At 28.9% G+C, this 26,625-nt stretch overlaps 1 protein-coding gene across 10 annotated transcripts; it reads left to right on the plus strand.

Annotated features, from left to right (window-relative positions):
- The first annotated feature begins 160 nt into the window (after positions 1 to 160).
- LOC135925644 (tax1-binding protein 3 homolog) lies at positions 161 to 24,344 on the plus strand. 10 transcript variants are annotated; one of them, XM_065461037.1, is made up of 7 exons: positions 295 to 318; positions 362 to 4,416; positions 4,454 to 4,592; positions 4,636 to 4,880; positions 4,923 to 4,982; positions 5,023 to 5,091; positions 5,131 to 5,362. In XM_065461037.1, the coding sequence occupies exons 4-7, from the start codon at positions 4,853 to 4,855 to the stop codon at positions 5,307 to 5,309; spliced, it is 336 nt and encodes a 111-aa protein (XP_065317109.1). In that variant the 5' UTR covers positions 295 to 318; positions 362 to 4,416; positions 4,454 to 4,592; positions 4,636 to 4,852; the 3' UTR covers positions 5,310 to 5,362. The 10 variants fall into 9 exon arrangements, 5 of the variants coding, with proteins under 5 accessions (XP_065317108.1, XP_065317109.1, XP_065317110.1 ...); XR_010571701.1 differs by having other exon boundaries at positions 161 to 295; positions 383 to 4,416; XR_010571699.1 differs by having other exon boundaries at positions 161 to 295; positions 383 to 487.
- Positions 24,345 to 26,625: the final 2,281 nt, after the last annotated feature.

The following is a 26,625-nucleotide window of genomic DNA, read 5'->3' on the forward strand; positions in this document are numbered from 1 at the left end:
CTAAATTACTCTTACACTTTATTTCCTAGTTCAATGACATATATATGTCATTGCCCTAGATATACTATAATTATATTTTCAATGTGACATAGGACATTGTCAAATCTTCAATCAATAAGCCAGAGCTAACATGTCAATCGTCCCATTTTAACATAATTCCAGTATATTCACTTGTGACCAGCATTGTCAACTATTTTTTTACTTTTCTTCTTTTAATTTCGTCGGACATACGAAAGGATATAATTTAGTCCTCGTAATTCTATTCTTTTAATGGCTAATATTATAATACACCCTGGTGAGCCTATCAAATGTTTAAGTGTAAGCTTAACATATATATTTATATACTGAATTCATAGTTTAGATACCAATTATTCTTAATAAGAGAAAACAAATGATTAATTGCCAAGAGGTGCTAACATGTGGATTCAAAATAGGTGGTGGAATCGATCAAGACCCAAATATAGCACCCTACAATTATTGTGACAAAGTTATTCAAAGAACATTGTTTAATACTTTAATTTGAAATATAATAATTATTAATATTTTGATAATTTTTTCTTTCCTTTGAATCTATGATTAACAGAAAGAGCACTGGCTGCACACCGAACTTTCCTGATTTTATAAACTGTTTAGGAGATAATTTTTTTCAAAATCACTATTATAAAAAATTAATGATGATTAAAGTAAACTTTTTTATTGTTCCCAAAGTTTTTAATTCAAGCCTGTTTGCCCCAAAATTTTATATACTTTTGGGCCTGAGACTTCCCAATTGGAATTTTTAATTTAGGCCCAAACATGTCTCAATTTTTAACACTTTTATGAATAAAATAAAAATCACTAACTCTTTTATCAATCCCATGGAAATTTCAATTATCGTTTTAACAAAAAAAGTAAAAACATTATTATTTTTATTTTTCAGGATTTTTTTTAAGCCATAACCTGGCCTAATTTTCAATATATTTTATCTTGGCCATGTTTAAATTTTTTCTGAAAATTTATACCTGAGCATGGACTAATTATTTGTTAATTTTTTCAATATGGGCCAGCCCAATGTGCATGACTCCATTATCTATGAATTTAATGATATTTTAAAAACATCAAATTTAATTTATTGTTTTTTTTATATTTTACTATTAATATTAGGGTTACATTGATCCACAATTTTTTCACTAAACTGATCCAATATTTGCCAATATTTATTTCAAACAGTATCGATACCAATATTTACATTAATTTTTTTGTCATTATTTTTAATAATATAAGATAATAGAATTAGCAAAATCTAGGCCTTTAAGCGAATATTGTTCTCAATGAAAAATTTTGAGGAGGAGGATGAGTGGAAGAGACGTGAGATTTTGGGAAGATATAAACACTTTTTTAATAAGTAAAAAAGCTGGTGCTATGGAATGTGGTTGATGAACTTTTGCATCTCAGAAAAAGTTTTATTGATAATTTTTTCGGATATATTATTATTAAGTAATGGGGAGCCCAATAGTTGGATATCTTCTTTTTCGATAATAATGTATTCTTTAAATAAATCTAAGGGGATCTCGGGGTTGAGGAAGCAAGTTTTAGTTTCATCTAATTTCAAACCTTTCGAGGTAGTTAAAGGCTTCGCTTATTTGATGTGGATTACAGCAAAGAGTGCCATCATCAAGGTACCATAGGTTTAGGTCGTGATCAAAATCAAATTTAAGATCTTTCATCATATTATGGATTGCTAAGCAGAAAAGAATAGGGCCAAGGGGTTGTCCTGTTCTACTCCCTCTTCAGATATAACGCTACCATTAAAGATGAGGGGAGTGCTATTGTTATAGCAGATGTCTATGAAGCGGGAGTATTGGGGGAAATTATCGAAAAAAGATTCGAGTGCCGAAGAACGTCAAATTGTATTGAAAGCATTCTTAAAATCGATTTTACATAAAACGGAGTTTATTGGTGGATGTTGGAGGTAGATTCGTAGGTAGTGAGAGCCTATATCTAGGCCTCCTTTTGTTCCGCAACCTAATTGGTATTTGCCAAGCAGGGAATGAGTATCGGATTTTATTTTTTTTGCTATAATTTTAGCTATCAGGTGTCTGAAAAATGAATCGATTGCGATTGGGCGGATGCCACCATTAATTTTTTCAAAAGCTATCTAGTTAGCTCCAAACATAATTTGATGAGCTAATGTGGGAATATCTTTCAGTTATATTAATAAGGAAGGTGGTAAGTGAGTTAAAAAAATTATTGGAATTATGAGATTTTAAAAATGTTTGGAAGTAAGAAGGTCTATAGCCACCCGGGCCTGTTGCTGAAAATTTATTAAATTCACTTATTGTATCGCGAATATCTTGGATGAATGGGGGGGATATTGATTAGTGGGTTTGGTAAGCCAGTATAAGAGGCACGTGGATGAAGAGATTTTAGGTTGTTAAGGGTCTCGTTGTTAGATGGGGCGAGTTTTTTTTGTGAAGAGATTAATTTTTATGCACCACATATGTCACCTTCATTTATCTTTTTGGAAATTTTGTTGCAGGTATTAATGAAAATTTCATTAGAATTATTGGGATTTTTAACATATTCTAATAGTGTTAAATTTCCCAAATTTTTGAGTCTGCCTTTTATTAGGTTAGGTAGTGAGATAGATTTGTTATCTTTTGGGATTGAGAGGCATTTAAAAGGGAATGTGAGGAGATTATTCCAATGATTTAAATTTGACAAATCTTTGTTAATATTATCAAATAATTTAGTAAGATGGTCATTGATTTGGTAATTAACACTAGATGGGATTTTTATTGTTGGTATTGTTTTAATAAAGATAAATATTTCTAGTGATTTGTTATTTACTTGTATGTGCTTTTGGGATTATACTTATTGAACCAGAAAACGAATTATACTCAAACCAAAGATAAAAATTATACTCAAACCGAAAGAAACAAAATCTTTTATTTTTCAAACACTAAAATCTAACAATGAAATAATAATAATAAAATATATCCAATACATAAAAAAAATCAATATTATTTTCTTAAAATTAATAACAATAATAATAATAATGTACATATACCTAGAACACCCCTTATATTTAAGAGGCGTTCTCAGGTTACTAAATATATATATAAAAAAATTATTACATTTCATATTATATAAAGCTCGTTTTTATTCTTAACTTCAGTTATACCCATTTCTGCAAATTCTTGTTATACTTCCTCAGCTACATTCATCTTAGTAGAAAAACTGTCGGGTCTTTTCCTTTGCAATATTGGTTTCTTCATAAGCGTCTTACGCACTCCAAAATTTTTCCGATTATTCAAAACATGTTTCAGGAATACTTGCTTAGGCTCCAGGATTACGTTAGAACGATCCAAACGATCCAGAATTGTGTTAGAATGAGCAAAATTCGAATCATTGAAAACTTTATTTTGATTATTATCATTATTGTTGATAACATAGGTATTGCTGGGACAGTTAGCTGCTTTGTGTCCTTTTGTTCCACATGCAAAACAAGTTAAACGGAATATAGGTCTGTTGAACAATTGCTGAACATTCATCCTAGATCTATGAAAGGATGGTTGCACATTTATCGTTGGTTGGTTTGGTGGCTGACCATTTCTCACAAGTTCCTCCTTCCTATTTGCCAGTTCAGTCCATGCACAGGCTAAAGCAATTGCAAAGGAAAAGACCCGACAGTTTTTCTACTAAGATGAATGTAGCTGAGGAAGTACAACAAGAATTTGCAGAAATGGGTATAACTGAAGTTAATGAATAAAAACGAGCATTGTATATTATGAAATGTAATATTTTTTTTATATATATTTAGTAACCTGAGAACGCCTCTTAAAAATAAGGGAGGTGTTCTAGGTATATGTACATTATTATTATTGTTATTAATTTTAAATAATATTGATTTTTTTATGTATTGGATATATTTTATTATTATTGATTCATTGTTAGATTTTATTTTTTTCGGTTTGAGTATAATTTTTGTCTTTGGTTTGAGTATAATTCGTTTTCTGGTTTGATAAGTATAATCCCAAAAGTGGTGCATTGATTGGGGGTTCTATTTAGTTTTATGCAAAGTGTATTAGAACCTGAGCAAGGGAGTGCTGGAGTGCCATGTTTGTATAGATGGTCATCTTTTTTTATAAAGTTTGTGACAGGTTGGGCAGATTCCTTTCATGCTAATGATGAGAAGATGGTTTAATACCTGAGAAGTTTGTTACTATGAGTCTAAGAGTGAATTCACAGTAGAGAGCGACAGCGACACGACAAAATACAAATATATGTAATTACCAATGACTATTCATAGTGAGCTTTTGCGACACGACAATCCCGCCACATTTGTCGCATTAAACTTAAAAATCAAGTTACAAATCATTTTGTTTTTTTCCATACGACATTAACTACAATATGGCCGAAATACAAAATTTGCAAGTAAATTTTTGATAAAAATATCATATATATTTTTTAGGATATAAATAAAGAAGAGTTGATCAACTCTGTTAGATTTTACCCTTGTCTTTATGACAAAAGATCAATTGGGTATAAAAATACCCAGAAAAATAATTCCATATGGAAATCCATAGCAGCAGAAAATAGTATTGAGACAGGTAATTAAAGATTATATTAATTTAAAATATTTTTCTTTTACAGTAGAGATAGCTAAATCTACATGGAAGAATCTAAGAGATTCTTTTTTGAGGGAACATAAAAAGTTGAAATGTTTAAAAAGTGGGTCAGGGGCTGATCACAGTCCCACCTGGAAATTTTATAATAATTTAACTTTTTTGATTCCCACTATAGAATCTGGGAAACAATACACCAACCTGAAAAAAATAAAACTTCTTATACCTAATATTGGTGAAGCAAAATGAGTGGAAATTTCCAATATGAAGATGGTAAATATACTAATTTTTGTTAAAATTTTTATTATTATATAGCTGTTGAAATTGAATGTGTAGAGACTAGTCAGAGTCAATCTACAGATGTTAGGAATGATGGTGATTATATTTTATATAAATAATAATATTATATAATTAGCATCACCATCAACTAGTGAATCTTATGTACCTGGCAAAAAGTTAATTAAAAAGAGAGATATTGATCAAGGTAATTTGCATTTGTAAATATATTATTATTTTAAACTAGATTTATTTGTTCAAGTTCTTGAAATTGAAAGAATAAAAGAAAGTAGAAAATCAACAAATTCTTGGACCAATGTGATGCTTGAGCAGACCCTGGCAAAAAGATCAGAAAGGGGAAAGAAGAAGCTTATTAAAATTATTTTTGATATTCTCTTCAACTTTGACACTGATGAAGAAGAATGAAAAATATTATATATTGTTATTATTTCATTGGAGGCTTTTATATTATTTTAATTATATTTATGACTTATATAATAAATAAACTTTCTTTTTATTAAATTATTACAAATCAATATAAAAAAATAGAGTAATATTTTTGAAATTTATTATATTATTAAGCTCTAATAGACTTGATAATTTTATTTCTCTAAAAATATTCAGAAAAGGCATCTCTAATATCTTTAAAAACTTTTGAGGTTTTTTATAGATTGAGGATTACATAAATAATTATTTTGTTTATGATCTTGTATATCCTTAGGGTATAGATTTATGTTTTATATTATTTTAATCATATTAAGACACATATAATAAATAAAACTTTCTTTTTATTATATCATTACAAATCAATATAAAAAAATAGAATAATATTTATAAAATATAAGCTATATTTGCCAAGGTAATTTATTTCTATAAAAATATTCTGAAAATGCATCTCTAATATCTTTAGAAACTTTTGAGGGGTTTTTTATGGATTGAGGATTCCAGAAATAATTATTTTGTTTATGATCTTGAGTATCCTTAGGGCGAAGATATATAAAGTTGTTATTGAAACCATATTTTTATAAAATTAAAAAAATGCTTGTCGCTACTACTATGAATGCTATGTCGCTTACGACAAATCAGCTGCTCTGTCGCCTAATGTCGTGTGGTGATTGTCGTGTCGCTGTCGCTCTCTACTGTGAATTCACCCTAAGGCAAAAACATTGGAGTTGAGTTATTTGCTGGCATGTTGGTATATAAGGGTTTTGATGTAGATGGAATCAGAATAATTAATTTATATAGTGCATATGAGGGTTGTATTTTTACTTCCAAGATAATATGTTCTTAGTAGTTTCAATTGAAACTTGTTATAAACTCTGAAATTATAGGGGTGCAGGTGGTATAGGAATTATTTTTCAACCTTAATATAAATATTGTCAAAATTTGTTCTGAGTTGAGTAAGTGTTTTTTGGAAATTGGTTGAACTTTTAAAAAGTTTTTAATTGATTAATATATATTTTGAGCTTAATTGCATATTAGCTTTAATACAAAAAACAGCTGACATTTTTAACCGTACTTTGAATTTAACCAATTTTTTTAAAATAAATAAATTTTTATAAATACCGAAAAATGAAATTTTATTTTTACATTAAAAATACCTTATGTCATTTTTTTCTTCAAAATTTATATTTTTATGATTTTGGACTCAGCCTTAAATAAAAATTTGTAGAAAAAACTTTTTTAAAATATCTTAAATAAAAAATTGATATATTAATTTTAAAAAAAATATAAAAAATAATAATATACGCCCAGAAAGTGGCAATAACCAAAATAAGCCAGTTCTTTAAAAATAATTAATTCCACCATTGTTTCCTTGATTACCTTCTTTTAACTAAGTGCCATTTTTTAACTTCTTCATTTGTGCCTATTTTATTTTACAGAGTTTGGTTATGACTTTACTTAATTTGCATAAATAATTAGGTCATATCTTTATAATAAATATATTTTACTATTTATAAGGGTATTTACATAACATTTATTGAGCCAGGAAGTCCTGCAGATCAATGTGGCCTGAATATACATGACAAGATTTTACAAGTTTATTAATTATAACTATATTACTATATGAATATTCAATCTACTGCTTCGAAATAATTTAAATCAGAGTGTCTAATTTTTTGATATATAGACTCGGTTAAGGTTCAGAGAAGAAAAAAACATAAATCCGTTCAGTTTAGGATTGAATTTTATAGAGGTTCAGTTAAGGCTCAAACACCTTTAACCCGGTATTGCATATCGTTCCTTGGTATATATATTTGAATCATATATTTATTTTATGACCTTTATTGCATAGTGTATTTATCAGAGACCAGCCTCGCCGTAGTAATTTTTCCAAATACCCGGGCCAAATATTTTAAATCACGATTATTATATATAAAAATTAAAATAAATAAATATAATATATTTGAAAATTGTTAATATATTACATTAATTCACTTCTCATATTTCAATTTCAAACCATTTTATCAATTGTCAGAAAATAAAGATAAAATATTTCACAAATTTTAGGTGAAATTGTAAATCTTATACCTTCACCTAGTTATTTCACTACTTTTTTTGGTATTAAAGGAAAAATAATCTTTATCTATCATTTTAAAATGAAGGAGATAGTTTTAGAAAGTTATTAAATATTAAATGATTTCATATTTGCTGAAAAACGAATTGTAAAATGCAGATGAGGTATATTTTTTTAAATCTAAGCCGAAATTTTTTGTTTTATAAAGTACGGCCCAGTAAATTAAAAATAAATAAACTATAAACTCCAGGCCAAGCTTATAATTTTTTTAAAAAAATACCCGGGCCATGTCTGAAAATATTAAGTCCAGGTCAGGCTGAAATTTTTTATGAAAAATAACCCGCGCCAGACACTGGTATATATAAAGAAAGCATAAAATATGACTAAATTTACCTACTTTTTAAAAAGATTGAAATTTCCGATTTATCAAGAAAGTTGATCATAATTTGTTTAATAACTTTTATTCTAAAAATGTTAAAATATTGCAAATACATTTATTAATTTCAATTATAAATTATTAAACAATTTTAAAAATAATTTATATCTATTTTAGTGTGCACTTAGTGACACAATATGAAACTAGGGTTAATCTAATAAATATATTTTATAATTATAAATCTAGTAATGAATACTATTCCTTAGTGAAGATTCATTAAACGAGAGTCAATAATAGGGTAATAACAATTTAATCATGATAAAAATTTAAAAATTATCAGTGAAAATTGAATTTTGAATATAAATGTCAAACTGGAACAACACAAATGCGATTCCTTCGATGAAAATACAGTGAGATTTTTCATAATGACCAAAATACAATTTGAAAAAAAAGACGATATAAGATGCTAGGATGTTTATTTTTTAACAAAAGTTAAATGCCAAAAGTGTAGCATACCTTTATTGTTTTATATATTTTCATAATTAATTAATGAATGTACATAAATAAGACTGTATATAATTCATTATATTAAATAAAATAAGTTGAAAATATTTTGACCCTTTATTATACACATTTCAGAGTATCCTTTAAAAAACGGGGGGGGGGGGAAGATTTATAAGTTTTACTAAACCATAAAGGTAAGAAAATATTTGCTTATTTAAGTTACTAAGCTATTTATATATACATTCAATACCCAATTAATCAAGGCTCAGTAATTATTTTTTTTATAAAGGTACTCATATATAGGAGAAACCTTCATGGGCCTTAATTTTTTGATCAAGCCCACAGTAAATATTATTTTTTTAAGCCAGGCCCAGCCCATATTTAATATTTAAAACAAATTTCCAAGCCCATAATTGCTTATAATTTTAATTTATTTTTTTTTAAATATAACTATATTTAAAACGATTTCAATTAAAAAATACAATACAATACAAAATGTAAATTTAAAAATATCGATGGCTCTAAAAAGAGCTTATAGTAAAAATGTACCTAAAAAACATGTATAATTATGTTTAAAAATTTCTAATTGTATTTTTTGTTTTAGGAAGATTGACTCGCGTTTTTCGTTTGTTATGTTAAAAATTTTACGTGGTAAAATTTTTAAAAAAGAATATGTTGATTGGGAGAAATTACCATTAGTTGAGATGACTATGGGTTGAAAAATAAAATTATTAAATTGATTTTTTTATTTTCGCCATTAGTAAGAGGATTTGAATTAATTGATGAGGGAAAGGAAGAGACACAGGTAGCGTCCCAAATTAGGGATTTCCCGTTGGACCATGGGATGCAGGTTAAACCGTCAGGTCTGAGACCATCTTGTAGAGAGAGGTTTGTTGGTTCTAGAATGTTAGGAATTTTAGCTTTATTGAGAGCGTTATGGATGATTTTATTTATTGCTTTATGCCGGAGGTGGCGACCTTGGCTACGATGGCAGTTTAGGCCGTGTCTTGCATTTGGTTGTACGGGTAGGTTGCAAAGGTGGCAAGTGTGTGAATGTGTTAGCGAGCATCCTAGTCTAAATCCTATGGTAACTCTCAGTTGGTCATTGGTTAAGAGATTATCAAGGGTTAGGCTTGGAAGTGCCTCGAGCCATTCATATCCGCCATAAAAAATTTTCCTATCCAGAAATTTAATTTATTATATTTAATAGACATATATATTATTATTAGAAGAAAAATATGCAATATTTTTTATTGTAGCAATTTTTTTAAATGCTAGATTTAAATTTAAAAAAATAAAAAACCCAGGCCCGTTAGGAAATATAATGGCCCATACTCGATCCGGCCCAGCCCATGAAGGTCTGATATATAGCTCGATTAATTTTAATCTTATAAATACAGGGAGAATAAGAACAAAACAGTTTAAAGTTAACCCAATATTATTTTTTTATTTGTATATAAAATTGTTATCACAACGTAAATATCAAATATTTCTCTGTCCAATTTTGCTCTATGGTGATAGAATATATTTCAATCCTGAAAATGTTCCCTCAACCGAAACCTGTTTTGTTGAGATAGACGGTTGATCGCAGACTCTCCAAGACGCCATTTAATCTTTCAATAAAATCAATAATATATTTTATTATATTAATTTGACAAATTATGATCTTTTGTTTGAAAATAAATAAAAAATTAGCTGGAAACATGCCTAGAAATTCTTTGAAAAAATTATATCTGGAAATGGCCAAAAATATTAATTTTTTCATTAAGTATATGGCTCACTGATTTTTAAAAAAATTTATTATCGAATGATATTTAAAATTATTTCTGTGTCATTTTTTATGACTAAATTTGCAAGCCCGGGCTGGGTAAAATATTTATTTGGTCTGGGCAAAAAATTAACGGACCGGACAAAGTCAGAAAAGGTTAATTTGTGGTGAGGCCGGGGAAACGGGCGGGCGTGACAAAAAATATAATCCTATTTAAATTAGGATGACAATACAATCTACATATTATTAGGGTTTTTTATCATAATCTTTTAATCTTAAAACATGGTCAAATCATCATTGACAAAAATAGGACTTATTATGTAATATATTAGGCTTGTTGATGAATTCTGATATTTCATAGAAGTGATCATCAATAAAGTACTTAATTCATTTGATATACGAATGTTTTATCATATTAATACATGTACAGCTCTGCATTCACAGTTAGCCCGAATTCGCGGCTAAGTATACAAAATATGATATAAATATAATAATCTTACATTAATTTTTGTATACTTGGCCTCAAATTCACGCTAACTGTGAAGGGTAAAACCTCATTTGCAATTAATAATTACATGTGTTTCCTCCTTCTTTTTATCTCTCAATCTGAGACGAAATATATTGTTTTCTTATTCGTTCTGGATAACGAGTCCTATTTTCGTTTTTTACTATAGGTAGATTCAGAGGATTGATTTTTCTTTTTCGGTTATTGTGATATCTGAAGTGTCTTGCTATTGAGGATCGGGTAAGAATAATTTCATCGTTTTAATTAGATTCTATTTATGGCATGTTTTGCATTGGCATGATTTTATCGTTCTGATTAGAGTCTAATCGATACTTCCTCTCAATAGTTAATCTAGGAAGTCGAATCTATATTTCACATGATTTATATGCCTTCTCCATAGCTCTAAATGTGTTTAACTAAAAATATAATTGGTCCTGTTCGTTTAACAATGATACCGTTACCAGGTTATCTTTTTTACAACCTTTTGCGTATATCTCCTTATTTATAAAATCTAGTAATTGATGTGTGGAACAGGATAATAAGGTCTTAGTAATTGGAGTAGAACTATTGGTTGAAATTTACGCATAATTGAACATGGTCGTTATTTATGATGTATTACGATAATTAAAAATAAAATCTTATATCCTATGATTTTTTTAAAGTTTGTACTAAGCGCTTCGCTTCTCCTTTTGATCATGGATGGTACAGAGCACCATACACATTTTGATTAATTATTGTTTGCAAAAATTATTAAATTCTCGATTTTGAATGGTAATATCTATAAATATATCTCTATTAATGGATCCTAAAAAATCTAAATAAATTTTTTCTCAGAGTTTGATTGCTTTTGACACAATTCATAACTTGTAATTCAATATCTTCATTAATATTACGAAATCTTTAGGCGTAATAATATTGGCGAGATATAGACTTTTAACAACACTAATGTATTAATTAATTTCATTTAAAAATTTTCATTATTTATTCCTGATACTAATTTGTCGCATTCGCTGTGTTACAATTATCATTGAATTCGCCTTTATTTCTAATTTATTTACCGATTCACTGTTCACCTGTGATAATTTATAAAAATAGAATCGTTCTAAAATATAATTGGTTTTCTTAGAATAATAATTTTTCAACAGTTTTGTTAATTCGTCATATGAAGTTTCTGCTAAACATTTTGGTAAAAATAACGTAAATAATCGGTAATATACCTCTATCCAATATTCGAAAGTAAGAAAGCCTTTTTATTTTCTATTTTATTAAAATAAATATTTATATCTATTATCGTTCCTAGGTAAAATATATTGACAGCACCATAATATATTTGATATTCCAATGTTTTATTTGAAATTAATACCTCTTTTACAACCAATAATAATATCAATAATAAATAAATAATTTACAAGGTTGTTTATATAATAATAATAATAATAACAATATAATGGGTCATTCCATGACAAATCAACCACGATTCGGCCGACCCCCTTCGAATTTTTTTAAATTTGGTAAGCAAAGGTTAGTGTACTTAAGAAATAGCCAAAATTTTAGCCTCGTAACATTTATATTTTTGGAGATATTAGGGTTCAAAGTGGCAAAAATGACGTATTTTACCAATATTTACCTTCATTCAATTAAGCATATCTTAAAAACTACGTAATTGTAAATAACAAATTTAATATCAAAATTACGTACAAAGATTCTACTTTCAGATAAAAAAATTTTTTTTATTTTTTTCCAATTTCCGGTCATTTTATTTAATATGCAAGGACAAAAACGATTTTTTGGAAATAATACGACCTTCAATTTTTTAAAAAAATTTAGTAGACATTACTAAACTCTTCCTTCATATTATAAAAAAAATTGGTCTAGGACGCGGTCATATTCATTTTCAAAATCGATAAAAATATTTAGAAAAGTGTATAAATGGGCGTTAATGGTTTTTCTTGAACTATTTGATATAATTTAAAGGATTATTCATCTTACGTGAAAATAACAATCAATTATAGAAATTGTCTATCGATAAAAGTAATTCAATTTATTACTTTATAATTTATTATAAAATTTTTTGCCCATATAATATATATTTAATATTAATAAAATATATTCAACCAAGTTTATAGTTCTGAATATATGAATCAGAATCTTGTGCATTTCATATATGGCCCCCTAAATATTAAAAATAATTGATATAATATAAATTTAAAAATCTAATATATAATTCACTTTTAAAAGATTCTAATTTTTCGGTAGCACATTTCTTTCTTGTGACGACAATGTATAACTATGGCCAGTAGCAGTTTACGGTGAAACTAATGTTAAGATATGACATTTTGGAAAGTAAAGAGTGTTGTCTATACTTGAAATGTAAAGGAATTAGAAGGTCCGGATGGGTGTAAAACTTTATATATATTTCTTCCTGATTTTGATTTTTCCCGAAAATAAAGGCTAACCACCAATTAGAATCATAAACACACATATGTATTCTGATATTTCTCCAAAAATTATACTTTCATCATTATATGATAAATATTCTATAGTGCTTTCTATATAATTGGAATACATTTAATTTTAAATTGATGTAGACCTGTTGGAATCTCGGTGTAATTTTCTATGTTCCAGGTATAGGTCTAGTTTGAAAATCTTTCCCTGAGTAATAGTTCTTTTGATTCATAATTTTTTTGGGTCATATATTCAAAATATATGCCATAAATATTTTCTTTAGCCAACTCATACAATTCATATGATGTGATAATTTGCTTTGAGTAAGGTTTTTGTAAACTAGCTCTAGAAGCTAATCTTTTAACAGTGCCACCAATCCCATCACAAACACTTTTCCCATGTGCTGTAGCAGAAAAATGTCATTCCGCCTGTACCCCTAAATCCATCTCATCATGGTAAATATGTAAATTTTTTACAATTTTTATACTGTGCAGCGGATCCATCGGAAAAATAAAAATTTTTATTTGACATAAAATTTTATTAATTAAAAAATTTACCAATGTTTTTTGGAAATAATGTACTGCTATTGTATTGTGTTGCAATGATTCGGATATCATTACATAATTTAGGCAACAAATATTGGCAAAATTATCTTTATAATATATAACAAAAGGGTGGGTGAACAGTAGGTACTTCATCCTGAAGGAAAAAGCTATAGTTTTCTGAAAAATCACATAAAATTAAATATTGGCCTTTGTATAAGTTCAATTTTAGATTGTTTTAATACAACGATTGTTGCGTTGAAATAAAAGAATGGGGTAATAAAGATTCCATTTTTCAAAAAAGGCATTAAAAAATTCATCTACTGGCTTGGTTAGTGTTTCAATAGTGGTTCTATCTACGGATAGCCATTATTTGTATGTTATAAATTTGATGTCCTTAGAACGAAACAATATTTCTATTTGTTCGCGTAAATGTGTTGACCCTTGTCAATTATCACATTTGCCCATAAATTTATATTATTGATTGAAACACTCATTTATTGTTATTCTTATTTACAAGTAAGGGTATGCCGATTTTAGAAAATCCGATTCAATATTTATATTGATTTGGGTTATTTTATGGTGATTAGTGATCTGCACGGGCCTAATTTTTTAGGCCCGACCCGGCCCGAAATTTTTTTTAAAAAATTTTTCCCGGCCCGGCCCGAACACGAATTTTTTTTAGAAACTTTTGCCGGCCCGGCCCGAACCCGAAATTTTTGCCTGCCGGCCCGGCCCGAACCCGAATTTTTTTTAATTCATCCTAAAGTAATAATTATATTTTTTTTAGCTTTTAGTTTATTTTTTATATTTAAGATTTTGTTTTTGCAAAAAATATCTTAGTAAACAGAAAATTTATTTAGTATTTAATTATTTATTTAAAATACTATCAAAAATACCTATAAACCAAAAATAATTATAATGTTAAATTACACAACTATATATTAGATTCATATTTATAATTATCATTTAAAAATATCAAAGCATCAACATTTTCTGGTGACAGTCTATTTCTTCTTTCGTCTAATAACCTTCCAGTCTTTGAAAAAGTTCTCTCTGAAGTTGTGGACGTTGCAGGAATTGCTAGAATTTTTCTAGCCAATTTTGTCATCTTTGGTAATCTAATTTCATTTTTATTCCACCATTTTAATATATCTTTTTCTGGATCTATATTTTCATTATTCTCTTTTATGTTTAAATTCTTATAAATTTCAAGCTCATCTGTTTCTTTTTTTTCATATTCTTCCTCATTGTCCTCCCATCTTTCATATTCATTGCCTGATATATAAAAATAATATAAATAGAACAATTTTAAATGTACCTTTAGATCTTTTAGGCGATTCCACAATTTGAGAAACGCCTTGAATATCCAAATCTATAATATCAATTGAAGGACAATATTCTTCAGAATTAATTATATTTTTGACTGATATCTCTACTTCTAATATTTCCATTGATGATAACATTCTTAATTTTCTATATTTGGGGCATAAAAATGTCGCTATTTTATGCAAAATATTGATTTTAAATTTAGATAATAAAAAATTTTTTAAATTGGTTTTTATTTCTTTTATTTCATTGTTTTGATAAAATGAATCATTTAAATCCTCGTGAAGAATATTATTAAAGCATAGCAGTACTTTATGTAAAGTAGGATTAATATCTCCTTCTAGTTCTTTAGTAGCTTTATCAAAAGGATATAAAATATCAATCAAATTTTTCAAAATAGATTTCTCCAAGTTTTCCATTTTATTAATATCTCCCTTGGATGATAAAAAATTGACGATGTCATCATATTGGTTATAAATAGATTTCAACATATTTAATTTTGAATTCCATCTAGTTTCGATATATTGTTGTAATGTTTTAATATTGATTCATGCCGGTTTGTTTAAAATACATGGTTAATTTTTTAGCAGAAATAAGGGTTTGATATATATTAGGAGCGATAATTTTCAAAGATTGTTCCTTAAAGGTATTTCGAAGAACAGTATTTAATAGATGTGCGCTGCAATTTAATCTGGTGTATTTTTCTAGGGCTTTAATTATATTAGCTCCTTGATCAGATATAAATATTATATTTTTCACTTGATCGGGAATTATTCCAATTGCAGCAAAATTTTGTAGCATTTCCTTATGTATGTTCGCGGCGGTTTTTTTCTCTTCTTTAAACTTATTCGTAAATAAAACATGTTTATATAAGGTTTCACCTTCGATATAATGAATTGAAACAGTTAAATAGGAAAACTTTTTAAAAGAATCTGTCCACATGTCTGTTGTAGCAGAGCATTTTTTATCAAATAATTGAACATTTATTTTATTAACCAAATTTGTTCTAATTTGATCCGTCATAACTATAGCATTTCTCGATAAAGTAGTTGGATGGGGAATAATTTCGCTACAGTCAATATTACCGTAAATGGAGCCAATTTGAATAAAATTTTGAGCCATTTTTATAAAGCCATCTCCAGTTATCGAATCAAAGGCACGCATGTCCTTGGCGCAATAATAGATCAAGGTATCACATAGTTTCTTTTTAATAGTTAAGGAAGAATTTAGATCTATTTTCTTTTGAATATACCTAGTTATTTTAGGAATAGAGGAATCGTCATTCTTAACGCACTTGTGACGTCTTAAATGAGAATTTCCAGATGTGCTTTTATATTGTAATATACTATTACATTTTTTACATTGGACGTAATCAAGTTTTTTGTTTTTATCATCAAATATGTCTTCAAAATTTTCCCATATATTGCTTTTACCTAAATGGGGCAAACAAATATATGTTCCATTTTGTATTTGTTTTTTTAAAAAAATTAAATTCATTTTTAAATTATATTTAAAATTTAAGTTTTATAAAAAAACATTTAAATTATTTTACCCATAATAAAATATATATGACATATGGCGTCTACTTTCTAAATAAATAAAATTAAATATTTATATTTTACAAATAAAAAATGTTGCCGCCTTGTTTCTTAAAAAAAAGTTTAATTATATATTTATACCAAGAATAAAAGATACATGCCATCATATGGCGTCTAGCTTCTTCAAATAAAATTAAATATTTTTATTTTACAAAAAATATTAGTGCCAATATTAAAAATATTTTAAGGCCCGACCCAACCCGAATCCTAATTTTTTTTTTAAAGTAGGCCCAAACACGGCCCGAAGCCCCTTCGGGCCGGGCCGGGTTCGGGCCGGGTTCGGGCCGGGCCTACTTTTGCAGATCTCTAATGGTGATAATACTTTTATATTGTATATAATAATTTCATAATAATAAATATTTGTAATATTTTACAAATATCAAATTATTTTAAAAATTGAGTAGCGAAAATTTTGATATTATTTTTGGCGTCATATATGAAATGCACAAGATTTCTTATATTCAAGAACTCGAAACTTGGTTGGACATATTTTATTAATATTCATTAAATATATGTTATATGGGCAAAAAATATAATAAATTATAAATAAAGTAATAAATTGAATTTCTTTTATCGATAGACAATTTCTATAATTAAATGAAAGCCCCATTTATTGTTATTTTCACTTACAAGAATATATAATTTTATACAAAGACGCCCCCTTTCGGGAAAATATTTATACACTTTTCTAATACATTTTTATCGATTTTGAGAATGAAGATGGCCACGTCCTAGACTAATTTATAAATATAAAGGAAGAGTTTAATAATATCTACTAAATTTAAAAAAAAAAATTGAAGGTCGTATTATTTCCAAAAAATCGTTTTTAGTCCTTGCATATTTAATAAAATGACCGGAAATTGGGAAAAAAATATAAAATTTTTTTTATCTGAAAGTAGAATCTTTGTACGTAATTTTGATATTAAATTTGTTATTTACAATTACGTAGTTTTTAAGATATGCTTAATTGAATGAAGGCAGATAATGGTAAAAATACGTCATTTTTGCCGCTTTGAACCCTAATATATCCAAAAATATAAATGTTACGAGGTAAAATTTTGGCTATTCTGAACTACATTAACCTTTCTTTGATTACCCAATCTTAAAAAAATCGAAGGGGGTCGGCCGAAAATCTCATTTTTTTTGCTCATTTGACATGGAATGGACCCTAATATAATTAATGTATAAGATAATTTATATATTTTGGACTAAATTAATTAATTTACTTATCTCTCAATCTATTACAGTAATATTTTTTTAATTTAACTACTTCCCAATATTATAGATAATTGTTTATCTTGGTGTTCAATAAATATTTCAGGCTAGATCTTTTATTTAAAAGAATAGTACGGGACCGGGCCTAGATTTTAAAAAACTGAGATGGACCGGATAAACTTAATAAAGTTTAGAACCGAGTCTATTACAAATTTGTCCGGGCCGATCGAAGACTAAATCCTAATCAGGCCATGCTGCCTGAAAAATTTTCCATTTGTAGACCTCTAAATAGCCAGTTATTTTAATTGCTAATGTCAGTTAAGCTTTGGATTAATCGACTAAAGTTAGTCTTTTCCCCACCTATACCTATTTATTACTCTTGTTTTGTATTTTATGACATATTTTGACTCTTGTTATTTTCTTTCATTTGCAATAAAAATTCGAAATCGTTCTTAGGGTCAGGATAATTATTTTGACTTTAACGAATTGAAAGATGTGAATATCTATCATTATATTATCATCAAATTCTTCAGTTGCATGCCAAGGGTATAAGATATTTTCCAGACCTTTTATTATTTTCACCTGATTTTTATATTAGGCAAAATATAGACGCACAGCATTCTTCATTTTTTTATTTTATATGCCTTTATTTTAAAAGAAATGAATGGAAATCACTTCAAATGCATATAATTGCTTATTCTTTATTTTTATGATTATAAATTATTAGTAATATGATTAGTGTTGTTAAAGTGACTAGTTGCATTTTTGCAAAAAAATAACTGCAACTAGCTACAATTAAAAAGATGTAACTAGTTTTTTAAAATATATATAAGAATATATATAGTTCTTATTCTTATATGATGATTTCCAAATTCGAAAATACATTTATTAAATAAATATATAATAGAACTTTTGTTTGGTTTAGGAGCTTACATTTAGAGAAAGCTTATTCAAAAACAAATCGAATATTCAATTCGTTTAGATAATTCGAATCGAATGATACAAATAGCAAATGATTCATTTTGTTCAAATAGGAATATTCTACGAATTATGAATAATTTGTTTATTCGATAAATTATTCCAATAATTTGTTTAATTCGAATTGTTAGAATATTCAGATAAAATTTTTGTTGATAACCTAACAATCTGACAGATATATTGTGATAAAATTATGTATTAACTGCTTGTGAAAGGCTTTTTGTAGTTGGAATTAATTTGCTGTAAAAATTCCATGCCTTATAAAAAAGATTCAATAAGAAAAACTCTTTGCCTCAAAAATTGGTTTGATATTATAAATTTAATTAGTAGGCATTTTAATCAGATTATTATAATCATTTTTTTTGTTTATAATCAGTCAAAATTTACACTTTCTTTATTTTGATGATATCTCTCTTTCCTTTAATTTTTTTGACATTCCGTTTGAAGAATTCGGAGGATCAATTAAGACACTAAATATTGGCTTTAACTAAAAAATGATTGCTCGAATTTTAAATTTTGGCAAAATGCCAAAACTTTTTTATTTTGCCCGTAACTCACGGGTTTATTCCGCTGGTGTGCGGTTTAAAGATTCTGGAGGATCAATTAACGCTCTACACTTTGGCATAAATTTCGATAATTGATCCTCACTTTAAAAAAAATTCCGCTAACTTCACGTTTTTAAAACCTTTATAACTCGGTTACGGTTAGGGATACGGATATGCGGTTTGCAGATTATTAATGTACACATTAAATACTACATTATTGCCAAGTTTCAGATCATGATCTTTTTTATTTTCGGTTTTGGCAAAGTGCCAACACTTTTTTATTTTGCCCATAACTCATGAACGGTTCATTCCGCTGTTTTCCGGATAGAAGATTAATTAGGATCAATTAATGGGCTACACAATGGTATAGGTTTCGGTAATTGATCCTCAAATCCTTCCACCAGCTTCAAAATTACACACTTTCCTTATTTTGCTTATAACTCATTAACCATTGATTCCGCTGATGTTTGGTCTGAAGATCAATTTGGATCAATTAAGACTCTAAATATTGGCATAGGTTTTAATTGATCCTCACATCGTTCCGCCAACTTCACGGACCTGATTGCCGCACCGGTATCAATAATATGGACACCATCTTTTATATTAAATCACATTTTCGGACTTTGAAAATATACTTTGTCCTCTCTAACATCCCCCTGCAATATCCTCTCTTTTTCCTCTCAACATCTCTACCTGAATTCTCTTTTTTTCACAACCATAGAGTCATTTCATATCGCAATATCTCGCTCAATTCCCTTTTCGGAATTTGAAACACGATTTTACATTCGATATCCAATACTCTTTTAGCTGCTATCTCCACTATACTCCTCACATTGACAGCATTCTAACTAAGCCTTCTCTTGTATCTATCCTTCCTCTGCAATCATTTTCCGGCTGCCTAAACCTTCCACATCTTGCGCATCATAATCTATCTCTTTTTTCCGGAAAATACGTTGAAAAATGACCCCTTTCTCCATATTCATAACATTTGAAATCTCGCAATTTACCGAAATGTGTCCACATTTCTACCCCATCTGCACTTCAATACCAAACGGTCGCTACACTTCTTGACGTCTTCGGTAAACCATCATAACTCTCTAATAATCATTTCCATTTTTCATCCTTCCAATTTAATCATTCACCCATCCTCTCCTTCGGTAAACCATCATAACTCTCTAATAATCATTTCCATTTTTCATCCTTCCAATTTAATCATTCACCCATCCTCTCATTATCTCCTGTACCGGTAACCATCTTACTCTACCCAATCTATAACCCTCTCCAATATGTTCCTTTACTTCTTCTTCTTCTCCGTTTTATGGCGATTTCCAGGTTTGCCCGGGTAGGCCAGTTTTCCCTCTGATTTTTCTTTTCCATTTTTGACGGTCCTGAGCATCAATACTTGTAAGATTTATGCTTCTCATATCCGCCGCTATCACATTTGTCCAAGTCATCTTGGGCCTTCCTCTAGGTCTTGATCCTCCTACTTCCATCATTGTGCATCTCTTTACCCAGTCATCTCTTGTCATACGTTCCACATGCCCAAACCATCTTAGTCTATTTCGTCGCATTATCATACCAATCATTTCTATACCTAATCTTGCTCGCAATTCCTTGCTAGTTTTTCTCTCTCTCAGAGATACCCCACACATCCATCTAACCATCCTCATCTCTGTTCTTTCTAATTTGGCTTCGTGAGTTGCTTTCATTGCCCATGTTTCACCACCATAAACTAAACAACTCCTCAACAGCTTACGTAAACTTTCCCCTTTAACTTCAGAGAAACTTTTTAATTTGTAAGAATAGACGACATCTCTCTGAACTTCTTCCAAGCTTGTCTGATCCTTGCAACAACGGCTAAATCTACACCACCATTTGCGTTTAGCATATCACCTAAATAACAAAAATTATCCACTTTTTCTAGGGTTAACCCATTGCCAATATCCAGACCACCATTTTTTAGGTTATCATTATTATGTATCCCTTTCATGCATGTTTTACAAATAAAGGTCATTCTTTCTAACATCAAACTGCCTTTTTTCCCGCTTCATCTTTTATGTACCCATTTCTGGCATCTGGTGCATTGGATATTTCTAGCAACTCCTTTCCCACATACACCACAAGGTCACTTACCGGATTCTTCCATCTTTAGATATTCCCCACCAATCATCACCTTTGTTTTTGATGCATTCATTTTCAGGCCCTTTGCTTCCATAGTCGTCTTCCATTTACTAACTTTATCCCTCAATTCTCCCTCACTGTTTGCCATTATTACAAGGTCATCTGCATATAATATCTCCCAGGAAAGTCCTTTACGGATTTCTTTAGCCACCACATCCATTACTAAGATAAATAATAATGGACTCAGCACGGATCCTTGATGAAGTCCTACCTTCACCTCAAAGCTCTCACTATCACCATAATCCGTCCGTACTGCTGTTTGTGCTCCAACATACATTGCCATCACTGCGGTAACCAACCATTCCTCCACACCGGATTTTCTCAAGGCCCATCTTGTAATCTCACGCGGCACCCTATCAAATGCTTTCTCCAAATCAACAAACGCATAATAGAGTTTCTTTTCCTTCGCAAGATACTTCTCCTGAATTTGTCTCACCACAAAAATTGCATCTGTCGTGCCTTTTCCCGATGTAAAACCAAACTGCATTTCATCAATTTTAATTTGTTCCCTTAACCGCTTCTCTAACACTCTCTCAAATACTTTCATTGCATGTTCCAAGAGTTTAATAGCCCTGTAAGACCCGCAATCTAAAGGATCACCTTTCCCCTTGTATACTGGGATAATTATACTTCTTCGCCAGTCCTCGGGAATAGTATCTTCTGTGACAATCTGATTTGCTAAATTCATTAACCATTCAATCCTTAAATCATCAGAACCTTTAAACATCTTTGATACCACCATCGTTAAACCCGATGCCTTCCCTTTCTTCATCTTTTTCACTGCTCTCTTTATCTCGTCCTCCAAATTTACACCCTGGACCTTCTACCTTTGCACAACTAATATTATTATTCCATTCATTTTCTTCATTCAAAAGTCCTTTCATGTAAATCTTCCAGGTGTTCTTAATACCACTACCATCAATCGTCATTTTTCCTTCCATATTTTTCTAGCACTTTACACCTATCACATCCTGCCTCTTTTTTGACATCTGTTTTGCCATTCGAACCATATTTCCAATTCCATCAGCGCATTCCATTTCTTTAGCAAACTCGTGTCTTTTTTCTTCTTGAGCCTTCGCTATTAATTTCTTAGCATTTCTTTTAGCCATCTTGTAAATATCATTATCACTATTTTCTTTGCTATTATACCATACTTTGAAACACCTCCGTTTCTCATCCACGGCTTTCGCTACCTCCGGGCTCCACCACCAAGTCTCCTTATGTCTAGGCGGCCCTTTTGTCCATCCACATACCTCCTCAGTTGTCATTACCCAGGCTTTCTTCATGGCTTCCCACTTGTCATTCACCCCAGATGCTTGTGCCATCTCCGCCTCCCTAATCGCCAATGCCATATTGAATTGACGTCTAGCATTCTCCTCCTTCAATTTCCAAACCTTCAGCCTTGGGACAAACTTTCTTTTAGTGACCCTGGCACCTTTAAGAGTGAGGTCTCCTACAACTAGTCGATGCTGATTTATACATTTCTTTCCCGGTATCACTTTCACATTTTTTACTATACATCGATCACATCTCCTTAATATCAAGTAATCTACAGCACTTAATGTTTTATTAATTTTTTCCAAAAGATACATATAATATATCGATATGCACATCATTAAAATGCAAGTTGAATGGTAATTTCAAATGTATATATTTCTCACAAAATTAATTAATTCCAAATTATTACTCAAATAAATTTTTTTTCAAAAATAAGAAATATGGTTTTATGTTTTATCATTTTTTCCCAGAACCAAATATAATATGTCGATAGCATCATTAAAATAAAAATTGAAATTTCAAATGTATAAATATTTCTCATTTCTTATTTAAAAAATTAATAAATTCCAAAGTGCTCAAATGAGACAAGTTTTTTTACAAAAAATAAAAGTTTTATACGAGATTGTTTAAAGTTCTGAGTTCGTATAAAATCCTTTGATCTTTATTTTTTATAAAAGTTTATTCAAATCCTTAGCTCGTATAAATCCTTTGATCTTTGTTTTTATACGAGGTGGTTGACTGCGAATTTTTAATAAATTCTATTATAAAATAAAAACAAACCTATATACATATATAAATCGGTTTATAGAGGTAATAATCGTTCGATTCAGGTTAATTAAAATAACAATAAATATTATAGGTTCGGTTCGATACTCTGATTTAAATTATGTGATTGAATTAAGTTTTTATAACTATATACATACCTTTCTTTAAAAAAAGGTAAATGGTTATGATTTTACAGTTGTCACTCATACGAAAGCAATTGAATATATCAAAAAATTTGAAACTTTAAAACTATTAATTTCCCGTTGACTCTCTTATCTACTGCATCAGTTGAATGTATTTAGCACCGTGAAAACTGTTTTGAGCACTAATCACTCTTGCAAAATTTATCTTATATATAATATGTTATTTTTTTATATTTTTATTTTTGTTATGGAAAAAAATAAATGGAAAGAAAATTTATATATATATTTAGTATTCTTTAACAAACAAGTAACATTTTCCTTTTTTCACAAGGCAACGAATAACGGTAACGCTTTTCCTTTTTCAATAATGAGTAACGTGTTTCTTTTTTAAAAGTAACGTTTACAGCACTGCTTTTTACTAAGATTGTAATAAATTGTTCATTACTTTATATTAATTTTTATGGGAAATATTTGTTTTGGAATCGTCACAACATTTTCTGAAATATATAAAATAATATAGCATTTAGATTTCTTTTTCCTGGCTCTGAACTATAACCCTTCAGAGAATATGATTATATATGTATCAGAGACCTGAAGAGGTACCATTAGCACGGCCTAGCCTCTAGGCTTTATATTTTCAAGCCCTGTCCCGTTATTTATAAAAATTAATTTTCAGGCCCTATCCGGATTATTTTTAAAATATATTATATTTATTTTTAATCTTTATAGCTAATAATGACAATTTAAAATATACGGCCGGCATGGATATTTGTTTAAAAAAATTTATAAGCTCTTTGTAATTGTATACTATTGCCAACAAAATTAAGGCATAAAAATCAAAATGGAAATACATTATTTCACACCAAACAAAATGTAAATAATTATCATAAAAATTTATAAATGTTTATAAAATATTGTAGCAAAATGATTGAAAAATTGCACATTATTTATATGGGGGAATATTAAATAGATACATAAATGCCTTTACACAAATATAAATTAAAATGTACAGATTGAATATAATTTTATATCAGATAATATAATTGTAGTTATCATGTATAAATTAATTTTATCCAAGTTATCTGGAGATAATGAAAATCTTTTTGAATTCTATATCAAACCAGCAACAGATACCTTCACTAACGTTTGGTACTGGGACCGACAGTATTTTCCTAGCAAGTATTACTAAATTAGTTCTAGCTCTTTGCTTTCTAAAATGCTAGCACATCAGTTACAACTTGAGCTTGCTACCCTAAAAGCAAATAGCATTATTGTTCTGTTTTTTAGAGAAATCTCATTATTTGAATCGGAATATTTTTGGGATAATTTAGTAAGATATAAATTTTTATCACTATGCTTCACCTATTATATATTTGTCGCCTCCGTTATAACGTACGCGATTTGCGTAACCGTAATGATAGTCTGCAACATTGTTATCTTATCGATATTGAATATTTTTGAATTGTTCAAATAAAAATTACTTTGGCTTTAGATTTTCATCTTCTAAATATATGGTTATTATTAGGAGTCTTCGAAATCGAGAAATTTGCCAATACCAATTTATAAAAAATTTTATATTTAAAGGATTACAATAAATACATAGAGTTCGGTTTTTGGAAATCTATGGTCCAGTTTCTCAATCATATTTTGCTTAAACAATTTAATACTTTGACTGTCCGATTGATTCATTAGGAACCAATTGGTTTTCAATTTCACTTCGAAAAAGTAACCCTAATTGATTGTAGAGCCTTTTTGAACTGATAAAAAAATAGCGAACTCTCTGAACAAGCTTTATATTTTAAAAATTCTTCTACTAGATCTCATTCATGAGTAAAAAGTTTCAAATTTTGTTTTTCGATTTTATTTAAAACCATGTTTATCGGATTTTTAGTAATTCCCGAAATGATTTCTCATTTTTAAAGTTTTAAAAGGAGGCGGGCAATGGTTGAGGGATTTCAGTCTCTTCATTAATTTCATGTAAAGTTTTCAATATTCTTCCTCCCTAAAAGATTCGAAATCAGTAGTTTTATATCGCAGTGCGATTTTTAATTCACGGATTTCTTTAATGAAACTTGAAACTTTTTTTATTCCATCAACCGTCACCAGACTGTAAAGACCAGGCTTAGATATCTGCAAGGGCCAAACGGGCTTCGAGCCGGGACTATTTTTAAAACAAACCCGGGCCGGGCTTAAATTATTAAATATTTTAAAATTTTTGTAAGAAGCAAGACACCAAATTTTTTATTTGTAGAATATTATTTTTACAATTATATTAAATTTTTCTATATTTATGTCCGGATGGAGCAGACAAATAATTTTAATTTTTGGCCGGGCTTTTTGGAAAAATAAATAAAAATCATTCGAGATCGGATCGGACAATATTTTTTTTTTAAATTTTGAACCTGGCCAAGTTTGAAAAATTAGGCCCGATGCAGATCACTATGACCAAGACCAAATAATTATGATTTTTATAATCAAAACAATTTGTTAACAGCTGTTTACTAGTTTTTCGATTAGCTGTTTACTAGTTTTTCGACTAATTGTTCCCACCATATATAATGTTTCGTAATGGATTACATATTCCAAAATAAAATACCGTCATCATTTTCTATTGTTAACCATATTTCTTTATTAAAGGTTTGTGGTCTGTTCGTATTTTAAATTTTATTTCAGCATCTTGTAAAGTTCTTGAGGTATAAGCTATTCGTTACCGTATGCTAGACAATTGCGAATAGCATGAAAACGATTACAAATAGCACGGTTTTCTTATATTATTATTATTTGTGTGGTAGTTATTATAACCTTGCATTGGTTCTCTTTTTAGGTTAATGATGCTTACTACCAAGTGAATGTATGGAAATATTTTAAATACCAATCTAATTTGCTAAATACCGACCAAAATTTATTAAAATGTAATAAGACCCTTATTATTTAATATATTAATACGGAATCACGTGGTCGAGTCCGGCCTTCTATATATCATCCCCCCAAGGATGGAACCACCAAGTTAGAATAAGAAAAAAAACATGATCATTCCCGGGATTCGAACCCA

This window comes from Gordionus sp. m RMFG-2023, chromosome 3 (genome assembly GCF_954871325.1).
Source record: "Gordionus sp. m RMFG-2023 chromosome 3, tfGorSpeb1-WG-v2, whole genome shotgun sequence".
Classification (NCBI taxonomy): Eukaryota; Metazoa; Nematomorpha; class Gordioida; order Chordodea; family Parachordodidae; genus Gordionus; species Gordionus sp. m RMFG-2023.